The sequence below is a fragment of the Sylvia atricapilla genome, chromosome 14, assembly GCF_009819655.1.
Source record: "Sylvia atricapilla isolate bSylAtr1 chromosome 14, bSylAtr1.pri, whole genome shotgun sequence".
In the NCBI taxonomy this organism is placed as follows: domain Eukaryota; kingdom Metazoa; phylum Chordata; class Aves; order Passeriformes; family Sylviidae; genus Sylvia; species Sylvia atricapilla.
In genome coordinates this window covers 10,321,102-10,335,518 of record NC_089153.1, presented here as the reverse complement: position 1 = coordinate 10,335,518, position 14,417 = coordinate 10,321,102, and the positions used below count along the sequence as shown (strand labels likewise).

General features: G+C 38.5%; 1 protein-coding gene across 1 annotated transcript in view; it reads right to left on the bottom strand.

The window, feature by feature from the left end:
* The window catches only part of SPOCK1 (SPARC (osteonectin), cwcv and kazal like domains proteoglycan 1), a 272,090-nt gene that overhangs the window by 176,307 nt on the left and 81,366 nt on the right, over window positions 1–14,417 (bottom strand). The window contains exon 3 of the mRNA XM_066329062.1: window positions 3,116–3,161. Coding sequence (XP_066185159.1) covers window positions 3,116–3,161 — 46 coding nt within the window. The remainder of the gene's footprint in view (window positions 1–3,115; window positions 3,162–14,417) is intronic.

Sequence of the window (14,417 nt, the reverse complement as noted above, 5' to 3'; positions counted from 1 at the left end):
TCCAGGCTACAAACTCTGCTGCCTTCTGCAGTCCCAGTGCCTCGTTAGCTCAGCTCTGCCAGTAAGATGCTCACTTTTGTGCTGGTTTCTCCTGGGCTAAAGATGAATAGAAAGCTGGGCTGGTAGCTCAGCTAAAAATAAACTCTGATCACTCAGGTGCCCTCTGAGCTGCAGTTGAACCATTCAAGTTGACTTCCTTTGAACAGGCCTGTTATCCAAAGATACCTCGTGTCACTCCCTGGAGGTGGTTTCAGTGAAAGCCATGAATGCTTTTTTTACAAAACAAGGTATTTTTTTGCTTGAGACAAACATTCAGGTATTTCTCTCCACACTGCGAGCAGAAAGCAGACAGCTTGATTACACTGCTATTGTTTTTCAATGCACAATTAAATAATTTATCCTGCTGAATAAAGCCAGCTTTTTGTTAGAAAAGAATACTGAGTTGGTTGGATGCAGCAGACTTCTTTAAAAGATGCAAATGAAGTACAAGCCTGGAAGCAGAGCTCTGCTGATTTTCAAAACCTTTGATTACTGTTGGTTTTTAAATTTGTTAAACTTGTTTTAATCTGATTTTAAATCAGATGGAATACGTTTAATTCCATCTGATACGGAATCCTCCAGCTGTCTCTGTGAGGTTTCTCTGGCAGGTACTTTTGCCTTCAGTTCCTTGCAGCTCTGCCCTCCCAGCTCTTGGGCCTGGCTCTGCAGGCTGGCTCCACATGAAGACTTCACAATTAGCATATTCCAGCAGGATTTTAGATTTAGAATTGAGAAGTAGATTTTTAATATTAAAACCTCATAAACCCGTCGCAAAACGTGTTTGCACAAAAGAACTTTAGCTTGATGACACCAGACTTAGATTTTCTATAAAATCCCCAATCTGTTTTCATTCACCCACTGGAGAAGTTCTTTTCTGTTCAGGAAGAATCTTGGTCTTGTGAGGTTAAAAGAAGCTTTTGGGATATCTCTCAAAATAACAACTGTGTGCTGAGAACACAGAGCTGCTACTCAATTCACAGGAGCAAGCTAGGGCTCCTCACCACAGGATCTGCACAAGCTTTCTGGATATCACAATCCCAAAAAATATAGAATGAAAGCTTTTCTATCTTCAAAACCATACATGAGCATAAGGGGCATTTAAACTCCCCAAAGCCAAAGAGAACAATATGGGAAAAATACCAGGGTAGAGAGAACGGAAAAGAAAAAAGAGATTAAACAATTGTCTTGCAGCTCATGCTGCGTGAAAGAGCTGGGACAAATTCTTCTGACTGCTCTTTTTCCTCTCTGTGGAAAATTACAGAAATTAAAGCTCTGGTGACAACATCTAGGAAAGAGAAAGCTTCCCTTCCTTTTTTCCTTCCTTCCTTCATCTCAGCAGTTTCTATTTTAATGCCACTCCCTCTATATACAGATAAATATGTCATGGATACATTTACACATATATGAATACCTATATGCATATATAAACTCAGGATTAGTCTTGTCAACATCTGACCCATAGGGCCCAAAGAAGCAATATTTGATTTCTCTTCATTTTTTGGGTGACAACACTGGGATCAATGACTAAAGACTCACTCTCTGTGTATATGTAACTAAAATAATCAACAGTTTTCAAATTATTCTTTTTGGTGCAATAAATGTCTTTAGAAATGTTTTGAGTGGTTATTTTCAACATTCTAGTCAGGGCAAATTTTGCCACAGCCAAGAGGAGTGACCTCTGTCAAAAAAGAATGATCTATTGGTATAAAATCCATTTGGAAGATTTAAGTGAGAAAAAAACAGTGCACAGATCTTTGTGCAAGGCAGAGCACCCTGCTCAGAATGCATCCCTCAAGTCTGCATTCTGCCTCCTGACCAGAGACATCCAGTGTCAGAGAAACTCTACACTGAAAAAGAAATCCTTTTCTTTACAAAGAGACAGAAATCTTCAAGAGACATCCAACATATCCCTTCAAGGTATCCATGTGTGACTTCAGATTCTCTACAAGCATTCCTGGTTTTTCCCAGAGTCAAACATCTCAGCAACACAATAAACAGGACAGTTTTAAAGCATGTCAGTTCAAGATCTCTCTGCAATACTTTGCCAGGATTTACCTTTTTGTTTTTCCTCCTGGGAAGACAGAGGGTCACAAGGCCTCTGACAGTGGTAGGAGCATAAGTTCCATTTGAAGTCAATAGGATTTGTAATCCTAAATCCCACGAATACCTTTGAAAACCTCTGTGGATATGTGTCTTGACAAAAGCATCAACTTTGCCTTTCCTTTGACACTGAAGTTCCATCTCCCTAAAGACAGAGAATCTACACTCCTAAGCTCTAACCCCAGTGATATTCCTGCGAGCTACAGACAGTATAAGGAACACGCTTGGCAATGAAATACAGAAATAGATGTAAAGTGAAATTTTCAGATGAACTGTCAGACACTTCCAATAAGTATTTTCTTCCTAAACACTTGAGTGATTTTGAGTTTCTTTTTCCTAGTATGGTTGTTGTATCCAGTGCTATCCTCGGCACAATTAGAATGGGGTTTTTTGGGGGTTTTTCCCTATCCTTTAGTAGCTGGCCTGGAAATACTTGAAGTACTGCAACAGCTTAAACACCCACCAAGACAAAATGCAAAACATCATTTACAGAGCCTGCATCTGAAACAGCAGCATATACAAAACACCATTTCCCTTTTAAAATCAGCCCTGAAATTCATGCATTACAGCTGGTTTCAAAGAATTGGCCCCTTGAGTGTTAGAAAATGCAGTGGTTACACTTAGGACATTAATTTAGCAAAGCCTTTAACATGAAAGAAAATGAAGGTGAAGATCCCTGTTTTAAATTGCATGTTAAACCAAGATTCATGGTACAGAGAATCTCTCTGAGCACACATTTCATCATTGAATATAAAGTGGAATGGATGGGGATTAAAAAACACAGTGAAAAAATACCGAGATGAGTCAAAACTCTTCTACATAAACCACCTCAAGCTGTGACTAAATTGGGAACAAGATGTAAGTATGAATATATCTCTCCACTAATGCACGGGACAGACAGAGGAGGAGAGGCATAAAGCATATGGGGATATCACAAAATAGCAGAAGACAACCACAAAATGTGTACTAAGTTTACCTTGATCAAACGGCTTGTTTGGATTCCAGTTTCTGAAATAATCATCCTAAATGGGGATTAAAAAAAAAACTCATGAAAAATACAATCAGTATTTTCAGTACTATTTTACACACAATTAAAGGAATCAACTTATGTTTTGATTCTAACAGATTTAGCTCCAATCAGATAAGACTATCAAAACATTGTATCCAACTAAAGAGTAGTTAATGCAGGTTAGAAATCAAAGAATAAAGAACTCCTTGGATTCAGCCCCTTGAATTTTTCTTTGGATTGTTTTTGAAAGCATGGCCATTATTAAATATTTTATAATAACTCTGTATTACTTCATGTTAATCTACAGTCTTTGACAAGTAAGAACATATTGTTCAGGTAGTATAACAGGATACACACCATCCTGGTGGGGTAAAAGGTCAGCAAGGTAAATTCAAAGATATATCTATTTGGACGTATGTAAATCACACCATTGTGAACGTATAGAATTAGAGTAATTGTGAATGTATAGAAATAGAGTATATTGCAAACATTACACTTAAATAGTACAAAAACTTCCAGGAGCACTTGAAGTGAGTATTTTTGTCACTGTTCCCACTATTAAACCTTAATAGTTTTTTGAAATCTGATAGAAAGAGATAATTTTGCTGTGAGTGTTGTGGTTCTACACAATTCTCACTGGATTTCACACTGGAGAAAGCAGGGACTGTCAGAATGCCTGGCCAAATAATGACTGTTGCAAACTGGTTTCTTGGCAGAAAGAATGGAGAACTCTTCCATGTGTTGGATCAATCTGCATTCTATGTACTTAGCAAATATTTATCCGAAGGCAAAGTTTTCTCTGCTTCAGAGTGCCATCAACCAAGTGCTGAAGAGCTCAGAGTTAAGCCCAGCTGATGCATTAGTTTCACCATACTCTGTGTATCTCACTTGTGTCCTCTTTGAGAGGATGTGATAAAAACAGAATCATCTATCTGAGGTGAGAAAGCATAGAAAACTTCTACAACACTGTCATATTTTTCTGCATATTAATCTTTGTTTCCTTTTCAATATATCCAGTGATCTATATTAATTTCCTGAGGGATGTCACTAAAGAAATGTATTCATCAAGCTGTCCAGAATGACACCAAAATTTCATTTTCTTGCCAGGATGGTAACTAAAAACCCATCTGTGTGAATAAGACATCGAAATTACTCCTTCTGTAGGACTCCATTTGCCATTCATCTCCAGCACACTGAATTTCACATGCTCTCATGCGATCCAGCCACCATAACCTGGAACATTTTGGAGACTTGGAAGCCCAGCATGACTTCATGGGTTCAGAACAGGCAGTTACAGGAGTGAGGACTCCACAGCCTCAGTGAACACCAGGAGATGCACTTCATGTTCCTTTCAGAACACTATGGACAGCACAGAGAACCATGGACTGCTCTGCTGCTCTTCTCTGCCTGCTCTGGAGCAGGCAGCCATGGGCTGGGTTAGGTCAAATTATTCTGCACAACTAGCAGGAGGAAATGTATATTTTTCTTTTAGTATGTTCATGGTCAGTGTCATACTGACTCCATGGACAGCAATAATGTTCCACAATAGCAGCAAAGACTATTACCATAATTTATTTCAGATACATGAAAAGTATCCATATTTTCTTCTTCACAAGTACAGGGTTTGGCACCTAAAATAGAATTGCAGGCTTGCCTTTGAATTTCACAGCTTTGCTAATACAAAAACCCCCTCATGGTTATACAATGCTTTGTAACTGATGATGATGTACTGCTAAATTCACCAAGCATTAATCACTTTTCAGAATGTGTTGGGTTTTCAGCTTTTATAGCAGATTTTTTTTTCAGCAGCAAAACATTCTTTTTGTGCCTTCTTACATTTTTTCCAAGGTGTTGCTTTGCTGCTGGGTTTTCAGCATCAGAAACTGTTAAATAATTCAACTCCCAACAAGGATTTCTTACGCTGGTGGCATATGGAACCAGTTTTGAAATAGGGATTGGAAAGGGGGTTTATCTCAATTTCAGTGTCAAAGGAATATTTTACAAAAAAATGCACCTTCCTCACAAAAATACCTACAACATAGCCATCTCTTCTGTAGATCTATTATTCCCCCTCCTCTCCTTCATGCAGACTGGTTTAGTATTCCATTTTGAAAATTGAAATTATGTTTATTTTAGAATGTGCCTGAAACCACAGTGTGATAACAGAGAAAATAAACAAGAAAAAATACGTGAAAAAAAACCCCAAAAGGTGGAATAGAGAAAACCTTTGAGATTTTCAATATATAAACCCCATTATTATTTATAGGAGTAAATAACGACTATACATACATTAGAGCAATACAATCAATAGCAGTTCAAAATAACTTATGCCAGTTGGACAACTGTCCTGGTTTCAGCTGGGATAGAATTCATTTTCCTCTTAGCAGCTGGTACAGTGATGATTTGGGATGAGAATAATGTTGATAACACACTGATGTTTTAGTTGCTGCTGAAGAGTGTTTATTTCAAGCCAAAAACTTTTCAGTTTCCCAGGTTTCTTCAGAGAGGAGCCCAGAGGAAGAATGGCCAGGACAAGTGACCCAAACTGGCCAAAGGGATATTCCACACCTTAAAGCCCAGAATATAAACTGGGGTGAGTTGGCTGGGGGCACATGGTCAGTACTGGGGGACCGGCTGGGCACTGCTGTGCAGGTGGCAAAAATTGCACTAGGCACTACTACACATGGTTTATTCATCTCTCTTTTTGTAACAATAATAACAATAACAACAACAACAACAACAATAATAATAATAATAATAATCTTCTTATCACAACTCATGGGGTTTATCTTTCTTCTCCCTGGTTCTCCTCCCTGTGCCACCCAGGCAATGGGGAGGGTGAGGGAGTGAGTTAGGTGGTACCAGGATTAAACCAAAATGACACAAAATACAGCACCAGGGCTCCACTTCAGCATCCAAATCAGCAAGAACTGAGTCTGAAGGGTTATGGCACCATAAAGGTGAAACTCACCCTGTGGATATGGGGAGCAGAATATCTGTGTCACATTTAAATACAACCTCAAGCTCTGACTCAGAAGCAGACAGGGCTTTGTGCCAGTACTCGGGAAGGGGCTGAGATTTATAACAATATCCTCAAATGACTTTTGTTAGAAGGTGGAACTCTGATTGTCTCTGATGGAATATCATCTTTTCACTGTAACTTCTTCCAACAAAGCAGCACAGATATACGTACATATATATATATATATATATACAATCAACTTGATTAAAGAGATTTAAATTTCCCATTCAGTAAAACATCTACTTAACAGAAAAAAAATCTTTGCATTTCTGAACATTCTATTAGGGTTGATACTAATGTGCTAAAAATCCCTTATGCCTTCTGTAACAAATGAAACACAATTTTCATATTAACATGTTAATTAATCAATATTAACACATTAAACATTAACATGTATCAGTGCCTTTCATTTGTAACAATATTGACAGTTGATCATAAGCATTTAAAACATTAAATGAATTATGATATATTGTAAATATTTTTATTCACTCTGTGGATATTCGAAAGTTAAAATTGAGAAACCTACCTCAACTTCCTGAACACGTAAGCATTACAAATGAGAAAAGAAAAAAGAATGAAATAAAGCAATACAAAATTAGGTTAACATTCATCAATTTTCTCCTCAGTGGCCTTTTAAATGTGAAATCACTTATTTCAGATGACCTTCACCCCCAAATGAAACAATTTTCTCTCTTTCTTTGCTACCATGACCTAGTTTTTATCCACTGCACTATTAGCCAAATGCCATTCTACTAACATGTTTCTTTCTTGTAGAGCATCAAAAAAGGCCTTTTCACTCCCTTTTCACAGACAAAACCACCATAAAATGTTTTTCCACACACTCATCTGTACATACCTGTTATAGGAGAGACATAATTTAATTTTTTCCCAGCTGAGTTAAAGACTATTTATTGGATGGACTTTGAAGGGAATGCAAAACCAGGCAGAGAGCCACTTCAATGCAGCAGGTGACAGCAACTGAGAAATATTTTTGATGAACAAATATTTGAAAATATCTTTCTTCTTGCATAGAATTCACACTTTGAAGGTTTTGCCTATGGTTCAGTGATTGCATATGACTAAGTCAATCTTTTAATTAACTGAAGGGACTCTGCACACCAAAATCATGCATGAAAAGAGAAGAGCTGATACTGCAGGCCAAGGCTGTATCTGAGTCCCTTAGCTCAACCCAGTGTTATAGAAAAATGATGTGTTGGCTTGGCCTCTGCAGCTGGCTCCTTCTGGACTTTGAGTCTCACATCCCAGCTTAAATATTCCACTTCCAGTTTCAGGAAAAGAAATTCATCTCCTGTCAAACCCAAGGCAATTCTTGAGGAAATCTAGAGTTCTGTTCTCTTCTCACTAGGGGTGTGGTAAGGCCTTTGGCAAGAATCTTTTCTGCCCCCTTTATAAAATCTATTGCCTGTCTGAGGGGGGCAACATCTGGGGAGAGCAAGGCAAGGAGCCCAGGGGCCACTCACACAGAAAGAAGCTCACCAGTGACTTCCCCCACCCTAATTGCATTGCAAGACTTGGGACAGGAGCTGACTTTTCAATCTGTTCACCACTTCATATCATAGAACCCTTCTTCTACACTTTACCCTTGAGATATTTGACTTAGGAACCACTTGTGAACATAACAAATGAAAGAAAAAATATAAAAGCCAATATAAATTGCTAGACTTGGGCCTCAGTTTATCATTGCATTTTTATTATGTCGATCTGAGCAATCAAGAGATTAGAGCAAACACATTTTCACAGAATCCCAGAGCTGGAAGGGACTGATGAGGATCATGAAGCTCAACTCTGAAGTGAACAGCCCACATGGGGATTGAAATGGTGACCTTGGCATCACAAGCACCATGTTCTGAAATCCATTTCACCACATCATGCATAATAAATTGTTGTTTCTCAAGAAGACCAAAATGATCCTTTATCATTCAATATGTGGCTGTCAGATCCAGCCAACTTAGATTGATGTGCCATCACTGAAGTCAATCAAGAGAATATTCATATCTTAAACTAAGAATGTGAAGGGCATGTTAAAAACACTAACTTAGCAGTCCACAAAAAGTCAGAACAGTCAAAAATCTCATCCATTGGAACCCTTAGATTTATCAGAATCCATAGATTGTGTTCTGATTTGTAAAAAATCAAGCCTTGAAGTAGACCTGGGTCTAACACAATTTCCTGTTAGTCACCTCAGAAAAGTCAGCAAATAGAAATTGTACCTAAAACCAGGGCATTAATATGAGACTGCTCTCCTCTCCTCTTACCCCTCCTATCGCTACAATAACAATACAGTTAAAAAAAATAAATTAATGGCAAAACCAAACATATTTATCCTCTTTTCCCCTACCAACTAAGAAAGTAAATAAAAATTTCTTGTTCTCCTGAAGCTTAAGTATTGAAGTTATTCCCACTAATCCTACTCTTTTGTCACTTTGAATTTAGTTACTACCTAAGACTTGATATTTTGGAAGAGTTAATGAAGCATGGATAATTTAACACACAAACACTCTCTACACTTTATTTACTTGTCAAAAAGAAGCTCTTGCAAGATGCTCTTATTTATAAATACAGCCAAACATTAGCTAAATGGGTTCATAAATATTTATATTTGTTGCATTAATTGAGCTTATAACTTATTTGTATGACTCCAGCAGAAATGAGATGCTGACTGAAAACATTCCTCTGATTTTGTACCTTTCAGAACCAGCTCAGCTCAGTTCATTCCCCCAAGGCCTGGGAGGATGCTGCAGAACTGGAGCAGAATCATCAGGAAAGGCTCATCACAGGCCCCTCCTGAGGAACCTCCCACACAAAGGATTTACCCCAGGACTCACAGAGACCCCTGAGGAAGCAATCTTCATTCCGAGACCCTCCTAGCCAACACCAGTTTAAATTTCTAAGTATCTCCAGGAGGGACATTTGTTAACACTGCTTTGCAGCCTGCTTAATACTTCCCTCTTCCACCTTCCATCTATGAATAAACTGTTTACCCTCATAAGGACCCAGCTGGAAAAAGTGGTAATCACCAGCTCATGGCTTTTGTTAAAATTAGCTCCAGAAAGATGCAGCTGCATTTTCTGCCTCTCCACCTTGCAGTGCAGAAGATTGTTCCAACACCAAGCAGTGTTAAAGCACCAGCAGCTGCTTGCTAAAGTCAATCCAGCCTGTCATAAATATCTCCCCAAGGCCTATTGCCTGTTTTAAGCAAATAGCTTGTGTCAGCAAATTACACATTATTTATTTATCTATTTATTTTTTTATTTGCTTAAGTGGAAGAGAATGTATTTTACCCACTGGGTACCTCAGTGAACAAAGCTCCCCAATGAGATGTGTCTAACCAGTTCTGTGCTCTCTCTCTCTCCCAGGAATCACAGAACTGCATCCAAACAGGATACTTTGGCTTAGTGAATTAGTAATGCTGCTGCTGGAGATATTTAGTTTTAAATTTTGTATGGGAAAGCTTTAGTTTAGTAAGAAATGTCCCAGAAAGGCCAGGAATATCTGAGTTTACTAAAAGAGCTCCCAACATGAAGTGATGACACTGAGAATCCATGTCACATGTAATGAAAAGTCTGCAGATGTCAGGATCTGCCCAGAATGCTAAGTCATGAATAAAAAGACAATGAATTGATAAAAGTATAAGCATTCACATTAGATTTTTATATAATGCCAAGTACATTACAGTGGTTTATTAGTAACAGTATAAAATTAATAAATAAAATATCCTAATGAGTCCCCAGATGTGTAAGGCATTGAAAAATCCTTGACCATATCTTATAATTTCAGATTTCCCATAAGACTCAAGTTCTCAGTACACAGACTTTCACTCAGCTACCACCAATGTGCAAAACCAACTTCTGGCCATATGAATGGCCCAGAATTTTACTGGGTTTCTTATTTTCAAAACTTAGAAGTTTTTCTTTGGTTTGGTTGGGGTTTTTTTTTCGGCTATATTAGGAAAGATTTTCTACTCCTGTTCTGCTGAAAGACTTTTCCAGAAGTTTCCATGAACAATACTGAGAAAGTGTCAGGTGAAACTTCCAGCATAGACCTTTCTTACCCACACTCACAGTCATTCACTGGGGTGGCAACAATTTTAAAAATTAAATTAAAATATCTGGAAAAATATATATATTCCTTACCCCTGAGCCCAGATCAGCTAGAATAAGAACTGTCATTCTTTACAACTCAATCACATGGGCTTTTATATAGAAATGCTGCTCTCCTGGTGCTCTCTAGGGTTTTGCAGTTGGTCGTTTCCATTTTGTTTTTTTCGTTTGGTTGGTTTTGGGGTTTTGGAGCTTTTTTGGGTTTTTTTTTTTTAGTTTTAAGGATTTTCTGTAAAAATAAAAATACAGTAAGAATTAAAAATACTTCTTAGAAAACCCCAAACCACTCTTTATTTGTCCAAAAGAATGAAGGCAGAGTGTATGTCTCCAATGTTGAGGGCAAACAGATGCTCATTTTCTCTGCTTGTGCTCCAAGCAGGATGAATGAGGGCCAGCTGTGAGCCAGCAACTCCAGAGCTGGAGTGGCAGAGCCCTGTGCCAGCACACATGGCTGACAGAGCTGATATATTTGGGTGGCTGGGACAATCACACAACTGTCTGTGCTGGCTTGTGCTGAAATATCTAAAACTGAGTGGAGGTTGCAGGGGAAAAGCGCCTGGATTTTATTATTCTTTGCTCTCCCTTTTGGCAGACTAACTTCAGAACTACAATGACTTCTGCCTGAACTCTTCCACTCATTATCATGTGCTAAAGAGCCTGTTACCCCTGCTTGAATTAAATAATTCTCTCTAACTTCACATTCGTAAAGCTTTTCACACTTCAGTGTGTCCCACTGGTCACAGCAGGTTATGCTGCAGGCTGGACAGCTCTCACAGGGCCAGAAAGGCAGAACTCCAAGGGATGGACTCAGTGATCCCTGCTGGGCTGGATGTGCTGGATGGCCAGCTCCAAGGCCAGACTGAACACTGCAATGGGAACCTTCAACTCCCACTTTCCCCAACTCAGCAGCACCCAGTCACAGATAACAAAAATATATCCCCTCTCCTTCCAGGTGCAATTCCTCTGATCTGTGAACTAACACCAGGCCTGAATTCCCAGCTGGATAGCCAGGTTAACTCACTGCCTCTGGTGAGCCTCAAAAGGCCCCAGCTAATGCACAAAAATAACACAAGTGCCCTCCGTGTGAAATGAAGATTCACAGATCACAACCTGGCTCAATGATGCTTTCTCACTGATGATCATTTTCTTGTTTTCCACTTACCAAAACCACCATGCCTTAACTCAGTTTATAATTACAAATATTATTGGGGAATGGCTCCTGCAGGTTTTCTATAGAGACAATAGTACTGTTAATAAATCATATTCTCAACAGGTGTGATGCTTAAAATGAACCTTAAAGGAGAGCTGCTAAACTCTTTCCACATCTTAATTTTCAGTCAAATATTCAAATTACGTGCTTAGAAAGCAATTGTTTTTAGGCAGCTTGAAAGCCAAACACATTAGCCTGAAGGTCATAAAGCCATTGGCAATGTGACTTCACTTTCATTACCCTTGTTGCTTTGACAGTACATCTGCAGGAGCTGTTTTTGACACAATCACTGGTTCTTTTTAGCTGATCATTTGGGGGTTGTATCTGGAGAACAACACCCACATAAAAAAAATCTAATGCTACCACTGCTTCTCCACATGGGAACTGCTTTACAGCAAATAACAATTTGCATAATGATTAAACACATTGCTAGTTCTTGGTTTATTTTACAAGTTCTCAGAAATTTGTTCTGAGTCATGTGATTTTTTTTTTATTTACCATAATGGGAATAATCTCATTATGAAATAAAGCGATAATTCTCCTAATATCAAAGTTATAAAATAAAAGTTATGCATAAAGTACTGATGTTCCACTTAGATACACAAATCCCAGTGGTCAAAACATACAAAGCAACAAACAGCAGTTGAATAAAATCAACTTATCTAACTTTGATATTTAGGGACACAATTTTCTGTAGAGACAATTAAATTAGTTAAAATGTCCCAAGTCTTTCAAATACTTATTTAAATGCATAACTGATGACCCGAAAGAGATTGTATGAATTATACTGGATTATGAGCAATGCACTGTCCCTGGGAGCACACAGGCTCTGTACTTCATTTGTAGTTCCAAGGAAAATCTAGTTTCAAGTACTGTTGAAGAAACCTTTGCAAAAAGGTGAAATTAAATGTGCTGCCGTTGAAAAGGACAACTTTGCAGCCCTTTAGTCAGTTTTAGCCAATATTTGAAATTTTTTTAGAACTGCATCAGGAAGAAGCAGTCGTGGGCAACCAGTCCATGACATAACCAGCTGCTGAGTGTGGGAGAGGGCTGTACACATTTTACATCAGAAACCCTGTGAGCCATTAACAATGTGCAGTTCTCATTCCAGTTTCTAACATAATTTAATTTGTCTTAATTGTCTCTGACATTTTATCCATTCTAAGGAAAAAAAAAAAAAAAAAAAAAAAAAAAAAAAAAAAACAAAAAAAAAACAACAACACTACATCAGAAATCATTATGTAAAACTGAGGGCGGGTTAATGGGAGCAAACCAGAGAAAAACCTGCAGCAGTTGCTGCCAACAGAAATGCTGCTCCCCCTCAGGTAAAGGCTCCTCACTGGGGTTGTCACCAACAATTTGAACACCCAGCAGGTTATTTTAAATACCTTGCTCAGTTTATAAAAGCTATCATGTGATGGAATTGTCCATAATAGTCGGGGCTGGTTGGTTCAGTCATCAGAGTCACAGAATGATTTGGGTTTGAAGGGATTTTAAGAGTAATCCAGTTCCGACCTGGCTCTGAACACTTCCAGGGATGGGGCATCCACAAGTGAAGTCCTTTCATTCAGGAAAGTCCTTCATTTGTTACTGGCAGACTTGTGTTACCTCTATCCATTTCCTGAAAAATCACGGGAGACACATGAACATAACTTTTCTTACCTGACAGTTCTTTATTAATTTATTACTCTGATTAGGTAAGATTTTTATGAATATTAAGAAATTAATTTTCTGTGTCAGTTTTAAAGTAACAATGACAAGTAACCTTTCCTCAGTGACTGCTACTTGCCATCTGGCTGAAGCCATAGTATTTTGTAGAGAAACAGGCTTTTTTTGGAATGGCATTTCAAAGGATTTTGCTCAAGTAACCAATAACAATAATTTAAAAAACAAGTAAGCTAGAAAGACCAAAGAAGCAAAATACTCTGATTCAGGCATCAGATAGCAGACTGCAGTAATGGTTCCAGTGGGATTCAAATGCCAAGGCTGTTGGTGTCCACAGCACAGATTCCCACTACCTCTGAGCCTACTTTATTTTAGCAGAAGAAAGCACCTGACTGCTCAATTTGCCCAGAACTTGTTTCTAAGAAGTCCATAGAACACTGTCCAAAGTCAACTTCAGATCCACACTGAGCACTTTAAGCCACAGAAGTCTTGCATTTGCAATGAATAAGGTGCTCCAATTTACACACCTGTCTTTGTCAGGAGGACTCCTCGACAGCAAAGGAACTCCAGCATTACTGGATAAAGATTTTAACTCCATCTCAGTTTCTCAAGAGGGGAGCGAGACAGTGACCCCTCATACCCTAAGCACTAATCCCACTACTGCTCACCCCAAAAGTAACTGCTGCAAATCCTGCATCATAATGTCAGCTGGAAGTTGATAACAAACCCCATTGTGTTGCTATACTTGGACTCTTTGTTTCAGAATCATGTCAAACAAGACAACAGAATGGCTCAAAGATAATTCACTGGTGTTACATACATGTTTCCAGAAACTTTGATCATTTTATTTATGCTTGCACTGGCACTTGATTCATCATGTAAGATCTGTAATTGTGTACATAGGGAATTTCACACAGTAAGCACTCCAGAAACAACAGTCAGTATTAATTACTGACACACGTTCAGAGCTGCTTTAGAAAAGGATAAATTATAAATAGGAAATATATATTGTATCAGGCTTCTACAGCTGTGATCGTGATGATAAAGCAACATTCAAACTAAGTTCAGATAAAACCGAGAAAACTAAGTGACCTTTCATTTCTTCCACTGGGATCAAGGACACACATCTCAAAGAGTCTCCTGCAGGAAGATATAATGCACTCCTGAGGCTGCCAGAACATGAGCCTCTGCATCAGTGACAGAAGGTCAGTATGTAGTGTGGCATGGAGTGAACAATGACATGAGAAAGAA